At 38.1% G+C, this 21202-nt stretch overlaps 1 protein-coding gene across 11 annotated transcripts in view; it reads left to right on the top strand.

Annotated features, from left to right (window-relative positions):
- Positions 1-21202, top strand: part of CTNNA3 (catenin alpha 3) — a 571770-nt gene that overhangs the window by 13953 nt on the left and 536615 nt on the right. For 7 of the 11 annotated variants that reach the window (XM_009676053.2, XM_068950839.1, XM_009676037.2 and 4 more), the window contains exons 1-2: positions 6878-6993; positions 14024-14130. In XM_009676053.2, coding sequence (XP_009674348.2) covers positions 6969-6993; positions 14024-14130 — 132 coding nt within the window. In that variant the 5' untranslated portion in view covers positions 6878-6968. Of the gene's footprint in view, positions 1-2151; positions 2286-6877; positions 6994-14023; positions 14131-21202 lie in introns of those variants that run through there. The other 4 variants (XM_009676026.2, XM_009676018.2, XM_009676010.2 and 1 more) reach the window with 2 other exon arrangements.

The following is a 21202-nucleotide window of genomic DNA, read 5'->3' as shown; positions in this document are numbered from 1 at the left end:
AGTAATCCCTACTGTTAACAATATTTCTGGATACATTGTGTGGAATATTTCATTGGTACTTCAGAATTGATGCTGCAGTGGCTTTTGCGGTTGTACTGCATCACTTAAAAATGTGTGGTGCTCACTTAATAATAACATCTGCCCACCACATTAAAAGTTTGACAACTCCCTGTAAACCCCCTGTTCCAGTGGAAGAGCTTTATAGCAACAACTTAATGGGAGGATTTGTTAAGATAAAGAAAACTTGGGAATAATTCAGGTGCCTAAACATAGATGTCTAGTGACATTTTTTGATGCTTTTGGGCATATAAAGCATCCTCTATCCAGCACTGGCATATGTGATAGAGATCTGTGGGAGATCGATGTCATTCTGGAGGCTGTTAGGATAGGTACACTACACTGTCTAAAATGGCACTAGATGCTTAACCAAGGCAGTTGAATCCCATTCCTTATTAGATAATGCAAATGGCGGGAAAAGAACATGAAATAAAATTAGCACTTTCCCAGTCTCTCCTTAGTGTATCTATTAGAATAAGGAGGATCACCATTGACTACTGTAGCAGTTTTTTCATAAATTAAGCACTGGTGTAATTACAAAGATCTAATGATTAAATCAGTAGTAGGAAAGATCTAGATAAACTGCACTTGTGTATCTTGAATGTTCCTGTGCATTTAAGTGAACTGCATTTTTGTTTGTTCTTAACTTTCAAATGAAATTGAGTTCATGAAGTAAATAGTGCTTAGAAATGCTGAGAAATTCTATCTTGATTAGCAGCAGTGAGTAAGTTTTAGACTTACATTGCATCACAGAGTTCTAATACAGTGCTCAAGAAATTAAATCGTAGTCTAGAAACTCTCTGCTCTGGTTGTTCATGCCTTCTAAATTCATGAGTTGGAGATAAGCAAAGAAAGAATTTATCTTCCATGGTTGACCCTTAAAATTCTGAGAGGAATGAATTATGGATAAAATTGTAACTTTAACATATCAGTACCAGGTATATTTCCCCATAAGAAATTGCTTTATCATCTAGAAAAGTATGCTTAGGTTCTATGAATAATATTTGATGCTTTTGCAGAATATCTGTGAGATACTGTGTATGCAGTATCACCTTTTACCTCACTTTCAAATATTTTCCTTCTATGCAGCTTTAGGTTAACTAAAGTTAACTAAATCCAGCAATCCTGTAGAATGCTCTACTGAAATCAGTTGGATATTCTATGACAGGGCCCAAATGTGATGCGTTGTGTTTCATGCCCTCCACCCCTCTCAGACTTGTCTTTTACTTGTCTCTGTCCTGTTTCTTCTCAACTGTGAGTAGTCCCGAAATCTACTCCTCAAGTCTCTCTCTTCCCCTTCCCACCCTCCCCATCGAGTTCAGCCTCTCCCATGCTGTTAGCCAGTCCCAGAGTGCCTTGGCCTTCAGGCTGCCTGTGCCCTTTTCACCTCCAAATCAACTAAAAATAGCCAAATGGTTTGGACTGAAATTTTCCAAGAAGAAAGTTCAGCCTAACACACGGACCTGGTATACGAAAGTTGCAGGTCAAAAGGTTTAAGATCCTTAAAATCTTAAGCAGCAGAATGGATAATTGCATAGGAGATATTGAGCAGCTTCTGCCCTTTCAGAACTTCCATTTTTTTGACATGCACACTATTATGTACTGCAGTACTGTTATTAAGATTAAAAATGAGCAAAACTTCACTGATGTCTGTTTCTTAAATGGCCAATTTGGTGGAAATTGTAAATGTGGGATTATTAATCTGGAAATGTACTTTCAGTATTTTGCAGTAGTAAATGAAGATGATTGTTATGTACACCATAGTTTGAGTGAAATTTTGCAATGTGAACAGTATTTGCCCTAGATTTCCCAGTTATTAGCTTTTACTTTCTTTGTTCCCCCTTCCTTATGTTCGATGTAAGCCACATTGATTTCTGAGGGGGTCTTGCCACTGACTTCAGTGGTGTCTGACTTAGGGTATAAAAGCTCAATGACAAACTTTGCGTGATTAGAAATTAACTTGGGCTTTCTTTAAGTGGTATTTTCAGTAACAAGTTGTCGGTGAAGTCAGGAACTAATAGCTTAGGAGGAGGTCCCAAATGTTACTCCCCTCCCCATTCTGATTCTTTTCTCCTCCTATTTTGTTTCTCATAGACTAGAAATGACAGGCAATCAAACTTGTCTCACTCTCAGTGGCTCTGGAGTCGAGTTGCTTCAAGAAGAGTTCTTCACAGAGCTGTTTCCAGGGATCTTTCATTAGGTGCCTGATTCAAAAGGTGAGATTGAAGGTGAGTGAAGGAATTTTCCACTTGGTGAAAGAACATTAAGCTCTGAATTGAGCTGTAGACACTTAGTCAAATAATGACCTCCAAAACTCAAAGAGTTAGAAGTTTTTACCAACTTTGTTTAAAAAAACAAAAACACACGCACACTATTTTTAAGCTCTGAGTGTATAAGAAATCATTGTGATTTGTCACTGGAAGCCATTTGGAGTTTGTGCTTGATCCATATTGGCATACTGTAAAAGTGGAATACTGTAGAAGTGGGAAGTGGCAAGAAGCCACTTGTCACTTGATTCTGTATTGGAATACTGTAAAAGGAAAGATAAAACATTATGGGAATGCTGTTCCTTTAACAAAGTTTCACTTATCTCCTTTTTGCTGGATGTTATTTCAAGTACAAGGAAGGCTTATGCAGATACAGGTTATCATCTCAGTGTTGAAAATACTGAATTACTGTACCAAGCAATTTTATGCAATTATTTTTGATATTAAAATATAAAAGGCACTGTTCCTAAGAGGAGGGTAATGAAGGGCTGTTATGCTAGGTATAATGAATTGGCATATTTCAAAAAGGTTACGCACGTTATATAAAACCCGTTTAGGGTTCTCCCCTTAAAGACAAGGGATAGGTTCAGAGCTAGCGAAGCCCAAAAGACTTCCAACAGCAAAGAATTAAACCTGGTGACTGGTATTTAGAAAAAGTAAAACATAAGGAATTGTCACTGTTCTCTCCTATTTCGCATCTGCTGGTCCATGTTAGGAAACTAATCCAATATGGAACAGTTTGCAGGGTTTTTTTGTAGGGTTATTATTAAACCAGATCCCTTTGAGAGTAACTTGGAATGAGGGAGGAGGGTAAGAGAAACAGGGATATCTTTAGATACTAGTTGTTTGATCAGAATGATATAACAAGTAAGGTTTCTCTTTTGAGCCACATTTTGATTTGGAAGCAGTAACTGAGTTTTGATAGAGGAAATGTGTCATGCAATGCCAGGAGCCTGAGCCCCTGTGGAAGATTTAATGTGTGTCCTGAAATCAGAGGTCTGTCCAGGTATACAGCATGGTGTGGTGGGATTATGGTCTTACTTAAATACTGTTTCTCTTTGTCCAGTTTTTAGATGGCACCTTTGTAGATGATAACAAAGTAGTTATTTGTGGGCTTCAAAGCATGGTGCATTTTCTGAGAGTCATTTCCCTTCTTTCTCGTGCCTATCTCAAAATAGAACCTTAGGAAACAGTGATTGCATGCATTACCCTTAATTTTTGGTTTATTTGTGCATGTCTGTAGACAGCAGGGGAGAGTGATTATATTGCTTGGAGCATTGGACAACACAAAGTCAGAATGCAAACCTTTACAGACTACATCAATTTGAAGATAGCTACATAAAATGGTACTTGAGGGTGAAGCAAGCTGGTGTAATGCATGGATATGAAACACAATAAAATCTATTGTGAAAAGTAGCAGTTGTACAAAGAGAAAGAAAAACTGTGTTGTGAACTCATTGCAACTGAGTAAGAAATAAACATTTGTTAAGCAAAACTAGATATAATATAATATTACAATAGATAACCCTCAGCACAACAAAAAGCGGAAACTCTGGGATTCCTTCTAAGAAAAATAACATTTAAAAAACTTCCAGTTGCACATCATGGAAATTGTTTGTTTAGTTGTTTTTAATGAGGTGAGCAATACACTATTTTTAGTGCAAGGTCAACTTGAACTTTATTTAAACAGAGTGTCTGGTTCTGACTAGAGATAGGAACACTTTAAAAGTGATAAGGAAGGGGGGGCTTGGAGCCAAACCTTCTTAACCTATCATTACCAGCACAGGATAAGCTATTCATGTGGGAACTGCATGCCACTTAATAGAGAAGGGATGCTTGTTCAGTGCTCCAAGTGCACGCAGTGAAAATAGCAGAGGTTCATATCAAATCATATGAAAGGGTTTTTTTTTTTTTTTTTTTTAAAGAAGAATTTGAAATGGGTCTGAAGAGTGCTAATGAAAACTCCTCTTTTTTGTCTTTTTCAAAGTAAATGCTTTTTCAATATCTCAAATATCACAACTGCTGCTCTGAGACCCGGAACTTCAGTACCTGGGAAAAATGTACCTGGAAGAAGCGTTAGAAAAGATGGAATTGAAAATAGGTTAAAGCATTTCTAGGCCAATCAGGATTTCTTCTCTCACTCAAAATAGTGTATATCCTTTTTGCTTTCATTGATATCAGTGGAATTCTTAGTTTAGTGCTAATACAGTGAGAGCACTGTCAGATTCTCCAATTCCCAAAGTTATACTTAAGCGGAGGAGGTTTTTCTAGCTGTGGCTGTGGGCTCAGGACCGTAACGCATATTTCTAGATATCTGCTGGTTAAGAGCAGAGTCTGGCATGTTAGTGCAAAGCCAAAAGCTCTGCAGCTGGTCAGACCATAGGATTCACACCTCTGCTGGAACGTCTCCTAGAATTCATCTGTGTGTTGCAACTGGCTGTAAATGCATTCATTCAGGCAAGGCAATAATTTAGATAGTATAGTTAAGGGAGAGGAATATGTTAACTGACCTTGCTAAGAATAAAAAGTACCAATATTTGGGTAACTTTGACATGAGTATGGAAGATGAGATTATGTTCTTTAGTTTTGTATTGCAAACTATGTTTGGAAATGGATATATTTGGAAATATTTTACTCTTCTTAGCCTGTCTATTGACCGCAGTTTTAAAAAAAGTTTGAGAGTAGTGTGCTCTAGTGACTAGATCACTGTATCCCTTATTCTGCCACTAGCGTTCTGTGTGATCTTGAGCAAATTATTTCTGTTTTCTGGGATCATGTTCCCCTGTATAATATTAGAAGGTGACCTCTTTTTGGAAAAGTACTTTGATGGAAAGCACTACAGAAAAAGTAGGCATTACTGTTAAACAGGGAAAGAGAATGCCATTCGGAATGTTACAACCCTGGGGAAACAAATCTTCATTTAGTATCTTACTAGACATCAGAGAGTCCGCATAAGACAAACTCGCTGATTGAGGTGTAGTGCTTTCGTCCATCACAAACACTTTTTCCATAAGCCTTAATTAAAGCTTTTCACGCTGTTGGGTCAGTCATAAACTGTATCTCTTACTGTGTGGGGCCTCCTGTGTCCAGTAAGAATTAGGCTCATGCTGCATTCTTTTCCTTGGTGAATTTACTAAGAGGGATGATATCTGACTCTAGCTATTTCTTTTATTCTGAGAACTATATTTAAGAATTTGATATAAATCTAGTGTATTTGGGACTTCCGTCTGTCTTTTGGATGTGGTTCAAGTTGGCCAATGGATTCAAAAATGGCTATTGAGAGAAGGTGGACACAGAGGGAAATGAAAGGAAATATCAAAAAAAACCAAACAAACCTTTTCTCTCAGTATTAAAAATGTCTTCCAGTTACTTCACTGGGAATCTACTTAAATGTAAAGCCTTGTTAAATAAAGTAGCCTTCAGTGAATAAATATTATTTAACTGATATCTGAATCTTGTCACGTTCTTCAGGTCTCAGGCTTGTTTTTCCTTTGTGCTGCCTTTACATTAGCAGACGTCTTTCCTCTTAGTAATGATAAAAAGGGACTAAATCTAATGTGGATAGAGTGTAACCTGATGACTTTATGTGGAACTAAATAACGTGTGAGGTGCATTATAGGTTTTCCTCAGATACTTCCCAGGTGTCAGAGGTATTGCTCCATTGTACTGCCCACAAAGTGCAGTAGGCCTTCAAGCAGAAAAACTCCATGCAGTTCTACTGCAAACAAGACTAGTAAATTTTAACAGATAACTCCTCTGCAGTCTGAATTTTCTGTATCAGCTAGCGGATTAAAGGAAAACATAGTCACTGTTATTGTTACTTCTTTAAAACCTGATTTGCACTCCTTGTGCTGATTCTGTAGTAAAAGGGCTGACAAATATTAGTGTCCCAGAGTGGTGTCGACACCAATTGATGTAGTTATATAATAAATACAAAATTAAGAACAAGTAATAAAACATATTCAGTTAAATACTCTCAGCAGTGCTTAATGTCTTGAAAGTCCTTGGTCTCCTGTGCATGTGTTCCTTGTTTAAAAATACACATCCAGACTACTTTGTTTTTATGAAATACAGTTTCTGGTGTCTTTCTGGCTTTTTAAAAAGCAGTAGGCCTGTGCATTTTATGAACTTGGTAGGATAATGTAGTGTATGTCAGTGTAGGATAACATACAATGGAAAAAAAAGAAAGAAAACAAATCTGGTGCCAAGTGATTGGGTGAGAGCCTGATGAATCCCTTTGCTGTCTAGTTCAAAAGTCTGAATCTGAGTCATTGCCTTGAGACAGAAGTTGGCATACAACCAGAATGATGGGAAAATAATAGCGATGTTGAAAATGACAAGAATAAGCACCACAGGCAACGGCATTGACATGTTTCATGTTGCTCAAAACGGATTTAAAGGCATTTTTTTGATTTCTAAATTTTTGTGGGCATATTTGTGCATTAGTATATAGCTTTAAGGATGCCCATCCCCCTGCCACCCCTCCAGCAGCCACTGTGTCCTGTCACTCATCCTGAAATACACTAGAGAGCTTGTGAGGCAGTTGGCTTGCAGATGCCTCAGAAGCCAAATAGTGAGCCTTAGCAGTTGCGCTGAAGTTCCTAACACAAGGAAATTACATAGACAGTTGCTCTAGTGCTGCATATGGACCATTTGTGTTCTAGGATAGGTGAGTGATATGCTATTGGCTTTCTAATGATTTAGCAGAAATTAGATTCCGAAGTTAAGTTTGTCTAATTTATGCAGAATATCTTTGACTCTGCTTTCTGATGTTAATTAGTTTATGTCTGTGTACAGTGTACTTACACATTATCTAAAAGCTGCAGATACTGTGGTCACGTTTTATTGCAGGTTGATGCAAACTTCTTTGACTGTTTTTCAAGTGTCTTTTTTTCTTAAACTGAAGCAGTTTAACTCAGCAGGTTAAACTCAGCAGTTTCAGTTTGGACACATCTGCTGAAAAGACAAAATGTGTGTTATCTTAAAGTACGCTGCACTGGTAGAAGTGTGCAGGTGGTTGCTTTTCTGGCTCTTCTGAGACAGAAGAACTGTATCTTGTGACATGTGCTTAACATCCTAAGTGTTATGAGAGCTGATGGTCTGCGGTGCTGAAATTGCCTACTGTAAAGGTTAATGTACCCAAGTGTGAGGTTATAGCAGTCTTTTACCAAAATATCTCACAGTCAAGATCTGTACTGTAATTAGTGTGCAGATTATACTGGAGTAGATATATGCATTTTTAAAATATGCTGGGCTTTGATCTCCATTTTTTCCTGAGGTGAGCACTAAAACTTGTTTGGTTAATGAAGAAGCTGTCTGGAAGGAGAGAAGTTTGCTTTCTGAGTGGAAATATCAGAAAGAGCCCCAGAATGATCTTTACTGCCTGCATATTTTTCTTTTCTATCACATTACCCTTGCCTTGATAAAAAGTCTTTATCTGTATAAATACTAATTTACTAATATAGTAAATAGCAGTAGGGAGAACCTAATAAATTAAGAATCTGAAGTCAGTGTATCAAAATGATTTAAGAATTTGCAGTTTTCACTGCGTTGGCTTGCAAGTTAGTTTTCATATTTAGACTGCCTTAAGGAAGTTTAGCAGGAGGTATTAGCATAAAAAAACCCCCAAAACCCTAGAATCAGCTAGTCAGCCTTTGAATAGTTATGTGTGCCTTTGAATATAATTTAAATTTTCAGAAAATGAAAGCATTTTCACAATGAAAGTGACTTTTGGCTTTGACTTTCAGTTAATGATAAGAATTTATGGGCTTGATGAAATGCAAGATCACTATTGCAAAAGTGGTTGTGCCAGGACCTAAGCAAAGAATAAAAATGCCTATTTTAGAAAACATGGTAGGATTAAAAAAAAAATGGAGAAGAGAGAGAGAAAGTGACAGCCCACAGAGATTTTTCTGAGCTGAAAAGGGAATTGGATTTGTAACACTTCTCAACTTTGAGACTGTTCAGACACAGGGCTCCGGAGCAGAGTGGTGTCAAATAAGAACAGGTGATTATAATTACAGCTGTATCTTATCTGCCAAATTTTGTAAAAGATCTGACCATCATAGTTGATCCGTAGCATAGGAAGATGTGCAGAAAGAAAGGAGGGCAGCTCTTGCTGCAAGCAACAAAGATCTTATTTCTGAATTTTCAGTAAAGCAATCAGTAACCCTTTTATCAATGAATTGAGGTGAAGCCACGACAAACTTAAAGCATGACTATATCTGCAGAAAAAAATAAAGTGAAAATCATCTTGTGATTTCTTCAAATCTTAGTAGAAGCACAGAGTGGCTATCTCTGTCCAGTTCTTAAATGTCCCCTTGCTACTGATTTAAGATCTTGCCTGGAAAGAATTCACAGTAGAATCAGTACCATGGATTTGCGGTAGTTGTGAAGGATTTTAAAAGATGCCCATATATTGTGAGGCTGGTGAAGATTATGCCAGCTAGTTGAAAAGGACTTTTCAAGGATATGAAAGATCTGGCTTGATGCAATCCCAGTGAAGCTGGAGGACGGTATCCTGTGGAGTTCAATGGCCTCATCAGAAGAAGCAACTTTTCAGCAGCTTGGATGCTTCTCTGCTGTGTGGCTGGAAGTTCTTACGCTACACCAACTTGTTAACAGGAGGGCATAGACGCACCACACCCTATCTGCCAACCCTGCAGTTTCTCCAAATGGCTTAATGCATTGTTGATTTTATTATGAGAGAGGCAGTTTAAGAAGCTATTAAATAGGAGTCAAGTTCAGATGTAGAAACAAATTGAGAAGAGCAGGGACATGCGGGATGGATGTTTGTGGCTCCCAGAGCAAGTTACTGGTACTGTAGGAAAGCTTACTTTTAACAAGTTAAAAGGGATCTCATGTTAATATTTGTTGTCTTGAATTCAAAAGAGTGTGTGGATGTCTGAATGTCAGTGGGAACCTGGTATCTGGGTTACTGATAGCTCTCTTGCTAATATAGCAAATGTTGCTGGAAATAATTCTCATGTAGCCATAGCTGTAGGCAAGCTTGAGGTTTAATCTACTTTGCAGACATGGAACCTTCTCTGAATGTTAGTTGCTAAAAGTAAAATGATGCAGTTGATAGATGTTGGCTTTTTGAGGTTACTTTTTATACTCTGCCTCTCACTCTTGAAGTGTAGAGGCTTCACTTATGATTTTCTATATTTAATGTATTTCCAGAGAAGTATATGGTTGAGTATTTGACTTTATTTTTGTTTTTAGTTCCTGTACATGAGGAGCCAATGGATATTTAAGTGAGAAATACTACAGATTAAATATATAGTAAAAGGAAAACCTGCTTGAGTGAGTACAGTGTGTACGTCTTTTAGTCTGAACTGAACTGCAAGAATGAGCTAGCTTTCTTTGCCGAGTTCAGAAGCTCACCAAGGATGAATGCGCATAATATTAAGAAACCGAGTGTTGCAGTTTCCTGATGACAAAAGCTGTAGTTTTAGAAAGCCCTGTGAATGATTGTGAATTTTTGGGGGAAAGGGCTGCAAGAGCTATGTTCATATACTATTTCAAGGGTACATGGTTTAGATTATCATTACCCACCATGTCTTTTATTTTTCTTGATTCCTCCACTAAACAGCAGATGGAGAGAGTCTGCCTTGTTTCTTGTTTTGTTACAGACCCAGTATATTATTAAGAATTGATTACAGTATTAGGCTATTTTTGCAATTTAATGATTCTGTAGAGACTAGATGGTGCTAGAATATACAGTCAGGTAAAAGCTGTATAAAACTTTTATTCTGAAGAAGGTACTTTATTTTAAGAAAATTAACCAAATGCTTCAGTATTTTTCATGTTTCACATTTCAGATACCCTTTTTCAAAAATTAATGTTAGTGAGATATTAAGATTAGTGACAAAGTGAGTAAATCTTTAATAAAATCAGATGATCTAAACTGTTGTTTGGGTATGTATGGTACAGTTAACTGCAGATGTATGAAGCTGAAATAACTGATAAAATAAGGTGGAAGGATCGTAGGATGGAAATATTTCAGCAGTGAGGAGAATGTGTGCATCACCTCCATTTTACTTTCAGTGAAGCTTTGTAATTGTAGAAAGTCATCATTAATTTTCAAAAGTCTCACTGGAATTAAAACTGGAAGGAACAGAAGTGGAGTTTTGATGGAACAACAAAACCAGTCCTAAGAGAAGAGACAGATAACCTTATTCTGTTAGAATTATTTTAAGTCGGGACCGCAGCCATGGTAGTTGCCTGTTACTACTTGCTTGAATGAAGCTCTCCTTTTAAGTAGTCAAGGCTAGCTGCGATAAGGATAAAACTAAATAAATGTTTTAGTAAAGTCATGAGCTAAGTTCTATCCTTATGTCGGTGTTAAGTCCTTCAGCTGTGAGACCAAATCTATTTCTATGTTTAGATGAAAGTCTAGGAATGCCCATTAGCGTAAATAGTAAAACCTCCATTAATTTGCATAAGGTTGCAAATTCTTCTAAATCCTTCACTGGATTTAAAAATAAATAATATAGATTAAAACTAGATGCTTCTTAGTTCAGTTACCTCAGTGTAACACCTTTGTGTGCAGTGGTTTTCTGCTTGCGTTATAGGGTTTCTGGCTGCCACGGGTGATTTGTCTGTTATCATTCTGTTACTGAAACACTGACCATTTTAATGCTAATCGTGTGAACAACTAAATATGCCTGTGGAAGTTGCCATGTCCCTTTTATAATGGGGACTTGTCCTCCTCCAGAGTTTTTCTGAGGGTCTGCACTCTGCTTACTTCCTAAGCTATGGAGAGGTGAGGAGCAAGTGCTTAGTTTTAATTGGTAAGCATATAGGAAATACTTTCATGAACGCAAATGATTTTAACCATGGAAATGCTTTTGCAAAACCAGTTCCGTTGTTGGTCTCAGAGCATGTGCATGTTGTATTTTTATTAATCAGATTGCGTGCATGATGTCGTCATGTTCAATTAAAAAAAAATCTCTTGTGTTTCACCAAAAAAAAAAAAACTTTTTAATTGTGACACACTATTTCCAGGTAACATTTGGACAATTTTACTGTGCTCAGAGAGACTCTGCAAGTAGGACGTAGAGTGCAAAACAGTTTTTTATTGGTTAAGAGACACAAGAGAGAGCTAAGACTGGTAAACCACCAAACTGTAGTGTTAAGTGTTAATATTCTCACCATTCCCCATATGTTTTTGGTTAAATGGTCCTCAATCAGATGGGGAAGGGTTGGCTTCCATTTCTTCTCCATAGTGGGCTGCTCTTTGATGATACAGAGTTACTTGCTTCCAGTTCTCCGTTTTTTCCCCATAGCGATTTATACATTTTTATGTCGGTATTCTTCCTCTCAAATTCTTGAGCTACTAAGTGTTACCATCTCAATGATTACAGTTCTGTGTTTTGACTTTTTTCTTTTCTTTTTTAAATCAAAAAGTTCAAAAGGAGATTAGACAGTTTCCATGAATGCCATGTCCTTAAGTGGATACAAGGTAGAGATTTGCTTTCTAACATTCGTCGTACACAACTCTGGGTGCTGGGGAAGTATGAGAAGAGTGGACCATAGGAAGTGACGAAGCTTGCATGCCTTCCCTAAATAGTCTGACCAAGATGAACGTGCTGGGCTGGAATGACTGTTGGTCTGATCTAGTAGGGTATTTCTTATGTTAAGAAAGGGTAGGGTATTTCTTATGTTATCTTATGTTATGTTATTAAACCAGCACGCAGATATTCTGAGTTGGTTAACTTTTGTGTCTTCTGTCTGCTGTGGTTCTACTTAGTCTGAAATCCGGAAAACATTAGTGGCTAGCAGCAAGGTATTTTGCCTTCCAGGAGCATGCCCTAACCACCAGCCTCTACAGCTATACTGTGTATTCAATATATTTTGTTCCTAGCTCAGTGAATATAGGTGTTTTATGCTGGGTGGAATAGAATGAACAGAAGATACTGAGAATGATCCATTTCAGAGCACTTCCTGACAGCTGCACCTGAGGCTGTGGGAATGAGAGGTGTGAGCCATATACTTGCACAGATGCAGCGTCATCAGATGGCATATACATGACAATCCAAGCTGCAGAAGGGCCGCAGCCCCTTTGCTGACTAGGAGACATCTGGGTTTCTGAAGCCCTCCTTACTGATTCATTGGACAGGAGAAGAACCACTTACACTTACCACTTACACGCAATTTTGGGAGGCTTACATTTGTTTTCCTTAGTTTTTGTTACAAGTGTCTAAAAACTAAAAGTGTAAAAATATGACTACATAATTTGCATTGACATTTCTAGAGTTCTGTTATTAAATGATTTAAGTAGAAGGAAAAGTATAATTCTGGTCAGTCTGATCCCAAGTTTTTGTTTTCTTTGTCTTTTGACTTTGAATTAAAATTGAAAAAAAAGTTCTTTACATAAGCGATCACCTGATTATCTGCAGCTGAATAGACGGGAACTTAGGGCTGCAACTAGTGTAGCTTACAATAAAGCAATAAACTAGGCACTTGTATAAGCTTTACTGAGAATGGCAAAAACCTAAATTACGTCTAACCTTAATTCTTTAATTACCATTAATGTTGTTTTTGCCTGCAAGTGAAATAAGGATATCTATTATGCTATAAACAATTCAGATCCATTTCTGTACAACCTGCTATCAAAATCCTAAATGTGTTGTGTTGTATTAAATTAATTCTAGGTTCACTAGAAGGTGACAATATATCTCTTTAGCCTGCATGGTCACAGTACCTTATTAATTTATCATACAGCAGCAATGGGTGTAATAAGTCCTGCTTAAAAAGGACAGGTATCTGTTATTTGTGTGCTTGAAATCTTTACTGGCTATAAAGGCTTTGCTGAGCTATGTTTTATGGGAAATTAAGTTCCTGGGAAATTTAAAATGTCTTTTATTTTGGGGCAATAATTAGTTGCGTTTCTACTAAACTGCAGATACAGTACTGTGCTAACACTTCACACACATATCACCATGGCAGCCAAAGGCTTGAATCAGAGGCTAGTGAGTTCAGGGAAAACCCTTAAATTAACATCAGTGGACTCTGAATCAAGCTTCTAATAAATAATTTATTCACTTTAAAGACCTTATTTAGCTTTAATTCCTTCTTACTGATTTCAGTAAAAGGTTTTCTTGACTTAATCTATCTTGACACTTAGAAAATATTTGCTATTGCTGGGTGTAAGTAAACTAAATGTTTCAGTTTCTCCTGCCATTAATTGCCAGGACTTTGAAGAGTTGCTGTATGTATTTTTGTTCTTAAAAATCTTCATTATGACCACTGTCATTTAACATATTGTTTAAGTTAGTGGTATAGTGTATATAGCAATAATATATATATTTTTTTATGATCAATTCAATAACACAGTATATAAATTTTGGTTAAAAGCTCATTATTATTACTCTTGACTGCTAGACAAGGTATATGCTTAGGCCTTCTAATACAATTTTTTGATTTAAAAAAAAGTAAATTAGAAATCTAGAAGAGAAAACAAAGAATTATACATATTTTAAGTCTATAGTTGTACAGTTTATGCAAGTAGGTGTGTGATTTTTTTTCACAGTTTAGAAACAAGGAATCACATTTGTTTTATCCCTTAAAATTCTAAGCCTGCCATTGAACCATGTCTCTTCCCCGATAAGTGATCTTGGGGCACTGACAGAGTGCAGTCAGACTTGCTATCATGGTGGGTGATTGCTTATTCTAGTTTTCTGTTTTGTACCTAGGTGAAATGTCAACAGAGGTGCCAAACATTAAACTGAAAATTGATCCTCAGGATCTGCAGATCCAGACGTTTACCGTGGAGAAACTACTGGAACCATTGATAATTCAGGTATTTCAGTAGTGCAGAAAATAAGTTGGATGTCTGTGGAGGAAAGGGAATAAGGGTGAAGAGCTTTGGCTAAGGACACTATTGTGAAAGGTATACCCATGGCTCTTCTGTACCTATGGATACTCTGGCTCAGGAACTGTCCAGGGGGAATGCTTTACCAGTTTGGTAATTCATTTAGTCACTTCCATTTTTACAAATGCTGCCACACAGTATTGTAACAAGTGCAGCATGTTCTAGCTAGTTTCTTTGTGCAGTATTATCCACTGGATGTACAAATGTAGAATGGACTGCAAAGGGAGTTCCAACGCATGAAGTGTTTCATATTGTAAGTAGTGAACAGAGTGTAATGGCTTGAAATCTCTTCAGTGAATTTATCTGAATCATGAAAGCAAATATCTTCTATATATTTTAGAAGAGATGCCCAAAGATCATATAATTATTGCATACTGTAAAAACTTTATTTGAGTACTTTTCCTTCAAACTAAACAAAATTTGGACTTTGGGATTAACAGCATTGCTATCAGATTTGTTGATGAAACTTTCTTTTCAAGATAGCAGTTTTACTGCATATTCAAGTTTTATTTCAAATATCCACCAGTTGAATATGCAGTGCTTAATGAGAGCATCTCTAACACGCTATGTCTATATTATGCATGGGCTAGAAATGTCTTTTTCAATACAGTGGAAAGGACTTAGCTGCAAAAGACCTGAACTGTTTTTGCATGTATTGTGTATAACTAGAAGAGTATAAGAAGAGTCTGTAGGAATATGTTATAGGAGAAAGGATAGAAAGGACATCTTTCATTTTGAATCTTAAGCTATTTTGAACTTCATTCTCATTTAGTGCAAAGATGTTGGGGCACCTGCTTTTAATCAGTCAATTACATGTAGCACAAGGATGCCAGCCTATCGCTATCTTTTATCTTTGCCAAGGTGTTGCAGATCAAACTCCTTGTCACAGCTGTACACTGCTTATGTAGTATTCTTTCCCTGGTGCCTGCAGGTATGTTTATGTGGCAGTCACTGCTCTGACTGCAGTTTGTGTAGGTAAGTCAAAGGTGACTTCAAACTAGCTGGCTTGACTATTGCTAGCAGTAGAGATGTATATCCCAGAGCTCAGGAGATGTTATAAAGCCTGTCCAAGAAGCTGGACTGAGGCTGCTGCTCTTGCCATGCTGTTAACGTGTTTAAAGTTTGCTTCAGTGTGGATCCGTGGGTTGGGATCTTGAAGCTGGGGAAACACCATTTAATATGGTATCTAATTAAAGTGCTGTGAATCACTTACTTGAAAACTCTTACCTCTTTCAAGTGGTAATATTAATATTATTATAATATTATATTATTTAGTGATAATAAAGGGATGCAGAGCCCAACTTCTGTCATCAGATACTCAAAAATGATGAGGAAAAACCATTTTCTCATGGTTATTGAGAGTTTTTCCATTAACAGGTTTTGCATCAAATTTTGGGCTACATCTATAGCGTTCCTGTAATAGGTATCTACATGAGCTACTGTCTGAGCAATGACCGCTTTGTAAACGTACCCTCAGGCCACAGCAAAAGAGTAATAGATGTAATCCCCTGCCAGCAGTGCAGAACGGCTTGCATCCTTGCAGCTTATTGCATAGCACTTGGAGTGGTTCTTCACTTGTAACTTATCGCAGAATCAAATGATAGTTAAGGTTGGAAGGGACCCCTGGAGATTGTCTAGTCCAACAGCCCTACTCAAAGCAGCGTCACCTATAGTGGGCTGCTCAGGACATAATCCATTCCGGTTTTGAATATCTCCAAAGGTGGAGACTCCACAGCCTCTCTGAGCAACCTGTTCCAGTGCTTGACCGCGTTCATCGTAAAAAAAAGTTATGCCTCAGGCTGTTGTCCCCCCTGAACTATAGAGCTCTGTAGCATGCCGTGTATACCACACACAGTACTTGTCTGCTCCATGCTGACCAGGCTAATTCTCATTGTGGGCCTTAAAATAGGTCACTTTTAGTCATATTCTTACGTTTTGAGTGACATAGCTTGGCCCACCTCGGTGCAAAGCCTTTCTGCCATGAAAGTGGCCAGGGAGAGTCTTGCAACTGTGAGTCCCCAAGCTCTGGAATGGCTTGAGGCATGCTTTCTCAAGGATTTAGATTTCCTGTGGGCCCCAAGTAGACCCTCACTGGGCCTGGGCCATTTATTTATTTATTTATTTATTTTCCCCAAGATTCTTTAAGAGTAGTATTTAATTTTTATGTATCCAATATAATGAGAAGACTTCATCACAGCCTGCAGTATTTATACTTTCACAGCAGTACTCTGTTGGAGTGTACTATATGCATTCAGATGTAAGAGTGCAAGACCTCCTGGGATAGTGCAGGAAGACTAGACTGGGCAGAGGGAGCAAGACCTGGTGTGGTGCTGTTTGTAGTCCTTTTGGAGCAACCCTTGGATCACTCTCCAGGGCTTTTTCTGGGAGAAGGGTTTTGTTCCATGCCAGGTGGGATTCTGGGAGCAATTGTGGGGAGGCTTCAGGGATCAGCGCTCTGTAGTGAGCGTGGACAACAGGCAGTGCTGTTTAGTCAAGCTTTAGTATTTGAAGAGATTTAAGGATAATGAATTTGAGAGCATAATTATTTAAAGTGTGAGCTATTTTCAGTACCTTAAAGGATCCAATTCTTTGTCTTTCTGTAAAGATGCTGTAATACTAATAGGAGCAGAAGCAACCTGCTGAATTCTCTAATGTGTTTCCCATACGGTGTGACTTCTGTTGAAGTATTTCTGTGACACATAGAATTGCAACAGGAGGAGGGGAAGCCTAGAAAGTGGATCATAAAAGGTGGTACACAATACCAATATGTAATTTTCTTTCTAGATAACTGTACACTTATTTCCTTTTCAGGCAGTTGCCCTTAAGTAATTATCTGAGGGAGTATGATTACAAGGTGGCCTTCTGAGAGACCAAAATAAACAACAGTAATGTAAATAGTTGCATAAAAATTGAATTCTGAATTTCACTTTCAAATTAACTTTATCTTTAAAAGTTAAATGTTGCAGTTCTGCTGGGGCATACAATAAAAACCATAATTGCTAGTGGTTGTCATTGGTTTCAGTTTGTTCCATTGTATGGTTTCCATCGTTTTTATGTTATATATGTAAATATACTGCTGCTTCTGAATTAATACCACATGTAACAGACTCAAAATTACAGTTTAATATTTGTGGCAGTTGATAATATGTCTTACTCTGTCAGTCTGACTTCTGGATATATGTGTTCATAAATCTTTAACCTCTCCATTTTATGATTTTTTTACTCTTTATCTTTAGCCTTGATTTATTTTTAATCTCAAACTTCTCCAAAGCATAGGTAACTCAGAAGCTTGTTTTATAGGAACGTCCAGCCCTTGATACATTTCAGTCTACCACTTCTTTTAACAGGAAAAGATCAGTTTCATATTGCACCTATCTGCAATAAATTGTGTCAGTAGATACTTTTTCTTCCGTGTTGTTACACACAATATAGCGCATATGCACTGCGTTATTTTAAACTGCTACTTGGCAATATAATGAGAAAATTTTGTGATTTCTTGAAGAGCGCCTGCTTTGCTGTTTCTCTTTGTTTTCTCTGTGAAGTCAATCCACTATGCTTACTCCACCCTGACTCGTGTTTATGTTTTCGTTCATTTTCACGTGAGGAGGTAGCTGATGATGAGTTGACTTTTCTTTTTTGCTTAATTTACTAATATGAAAAAGTGTGACTTCACATTCAGATTTTTTTCCCCATTGATTAATGTACAAAGAACACTTATATAATTTTTCAGATTGTAAAGATTGTTTCAATGGTTCGTTGATTAGGATTTTTCCAAGCCCATTGAATAATGCCTATTACAAGAAAATAACTTTTTGTGAAGTAACATATTAATAATCAACAATCAAAATTGTTACTGGGAGAATGCCTGTGGGTAAATAGAGCAAAGCCAGATTGAATACTGTTGTCTGACTGTTACTCTACTTATACATATGTGCGAACTGGAGCTGTACATTCCCTTTAAGAAAGATAATGGCATATTCACCAAGTTTTCTATAATTTTTCAAATTGAAAATTCAAGTGTTCCAATTTTTAAATTTTAAAGTTAAGAGATGCTACATAAATAAAACCATCATTTGTATTAAGACTGAAACTATTATTGTTGTATTTAAACAGACATTAAAAGAAAAATATTTTTTTTCTCTCCCAACTCATTAATTGGCTTCATTTGACTGCACGCGGCCACTTACATTTACGGTGAATTTCATTATTCCAGGAATACCCTTCTTTTCACATGCACTGCTGTGATGATACCTTTCCTGCTGTGTCCTGGGAGCCAGTACTTTGCATGCTGGTTCCCTGGACTTGCCAAAGAGTAGTCACCAAATAGAGAGGCACAGTCAGATTATAATTAAGGAAGCAGTACTTAATAATGAGGTTGGAGGGAAGAAGAATACCGAGATAAAAGATGCAAACAAGAAAATATCAAGTGTGTTTGGTGTTATGGTTCTCAGGTTTATTTGCACTCTCATGTAGAAAAAGTCCTTTATTCTAGAACTGCTATATATCCTAACATCTAATAAAAATGAAGAGGTGCTGATAATGCTTTATAACAGCTATTCTAGGAAGAATCACTTTTTAAAATCAATCAATTCATCAAAATAATTGTTTCTCTTCAACAGAGTTACATTTTCCCCATTTAAACTTTTGCCTCTCCTTAGCTCACTCATCTACTCTTTTTATTCACTTTTCTTAATTATCTTTCAAATTTGTGAGCCGTCTCTCACTCATTTTGTTTGCCTTACTTCAACTTTTTATTTTTATGATTGAAACGGTGTGTAAAATCTGAGTCACAGCTCAGTAGTTTGTTTGCAGTCGTCAAGCTGGAGCATCTTATGTGGATGGATTATGAAATTAATCTCAGAGTGGTAGGCCTAGGTGTCTTTGACAGACTGCATTTGAAAGCCTTCTATTGTATAATGCCAGTAGGTCAGACTATGCTCAAGCTGCTGCAATGCTGTGGGCATTTTTAGAGGAAATGAAGGAATATAAATTAATAAAGATCTTAACCTATGTTTTGTAGGATCAGAAAACCCTGCAACCAAACAAGAAACCCCACCCCAGAACAAAAGAAAGAAACAATCTCACCTGTGGAGGGTGGGGGGGAAGATCTCCTCAAGCTTCTTTTTAAAAGCTTGAGTCTGTTAAAAATGGAAACTCTTTGATTCACAAAGTTGAAGACTTGAACTCTTTGAACCAAAGAGTTAGGCTGCTGCTTTTCTTTTCCCCCTTCTTTTTCTTCTCAACATTAATGCTTTTTTTTATCTCACAACAGAAATGTGGCAGGAAAGGAAACGGGCAATTTCGAGAAGGGAGGAGACAAAAATGTTGAAAACGCAAAAGCAAAGATTAAATAGCCGATATTAATTAAAGGATTATTAAGGTGCTGGAAAGGCAATAACTGAAAACAGGTCTGTGACTGGAGAAGAAAATCAGACCAGACACAGATAAAAGTACTGTGCTCTGGTTTGATTCACTTGGCAGCGGCTGCTTTGAACATAGTTTAATTGTATTTTGAGACTTATGTTCTATTTTATTTAACTCTTGTCATGCTCTGATAGGAAAGAGGTCTGTACTACCCAGTTATGTTAAAACTTAGAACAGTTTTTATGCTAACAGTGTCAATTTGGGAAGAAATAAAAGAAAAGAGCCTATGTGGAAGCTGCCTTGCAGGTGGCTTTGCTGGGTTCCCTCCCTCTTCCCTCTAACGTGTAATTGACAATGGCAATCTGGTGGCAGAGAGGAACCTCCAGAATGGTGGCAGAGAGCAACCTCATGAAGTTCAACAAAGGCAAGGGCAGAGTCCTGTACCTGGGGAGGAATAACCCTATGCACCACCACGGGCCGGGAGACGACCTGCTGGAAAGCAGCTCTGCGGGGAAGGACCTGGGCGTCCTGATGGACAACAAGTTGACCGTGAGGCAGCAATGTGCCCTTGCAGCAAAGGCGGCCAGCGGAATCCTGGGGGTGCGTTAGGAATGAGTGTTGCCAGCAGGTCGGGAGAGGTGATCCTGCCCCTCTACTCAGTCCTGGGGAGGCCACACCTGGAGTGCTGTGTCCAGTTCTGGGCTCCCCAGTACAAGAGGGACATGGAGCTCCTGGAGCGCGTCCAGTGAAGGGCTGCAAAGACGCTTACGGGACTGGAGCATCTCTCCTATGAGGAAAGGCTGAGGGAGCTGGGCCTGTTCAGCCTGGAGAAGAGAAGGCTCAGGGGAGATCTGGTCAGTGTGTTTAAGCATCTGCAGGGAGGGTGTGAAGAAGGTGGCACCTTCACACCACCTTTTCAGTGGTGCCCAGTGACAGAAGGAGAGGCAACCGGCACAAACTGAAACACAGGAAATTCCGCCTGCACATGAGGAAAAACTTGTTTACTGTGCAGGTGACTGAGCGCTGGCACAGGCTGCCCAGAGAGGTTGTGGACTCTCCACCCTTGGAGATATTCATAAGGTGCCTGGATGGGGTCCTGGGCAGCCTGATTAAGCTGACCCTGCTTGAGCAGGAAGGTTGGACTAGACCATCTCTAAAGGTCCCTTCCAACCTCAACCATCCTGTGATTCTATGATCCTTTCGAAACTGTGAAAACACTATAATCCATTATTTTGTATAAAAATGCTGTCTGGCTTGGCAACTTTCCCATCGATCCTGGAATAAAATAAAACAATCCCCCGAAATTAGAATGTTTAGGGCTTTGCAGACCACTAGTCTCACTGTTTTTCCCTCTTTGCATCCTGGACAGTGACCTGATCCAAAGTTCAAACAGTGGTATGCAGTACTGTGTAGCAATAGAAGCTCAAACGTTGGGAGTGGCATAATTGCATTAGTCCAATTCCATATCCAGCCTAATAAACTGTACTCTCAGGAGCATGTACTACCTGCATGCTGTTTTCAGTATATTGCAAGCAGGAATTTATTTTAATCCTATCCAGTTGCCCCTTCAAAGGGTTTATTTTTGTCCATGGTCTTCCTGTTCTTCCAAGTGTTTTGGGGACACTGATTTCAGGAA

The sequence above is a fragment of the Struthio camelus genome, chromosome 7 (assembly GCF_040807025.1).
Source record: "Struthio camelus isolate bStrCam1 chromosome 7, bStrCam1.hap1, whole genome shotgun sequence".
NCBI classification, from domain to species: domain Eukaryota; kingdom Metazoa; phylum Chordata; class Aves; order Struthioniformes; family Struthionidae; genus Struthio; species Struthio camelus.
The sequence above is the reverse complement of the archived record's forward strand: the minus strand, read 5'-3'. Positions and strand labels throughout refer to the sequence as shown.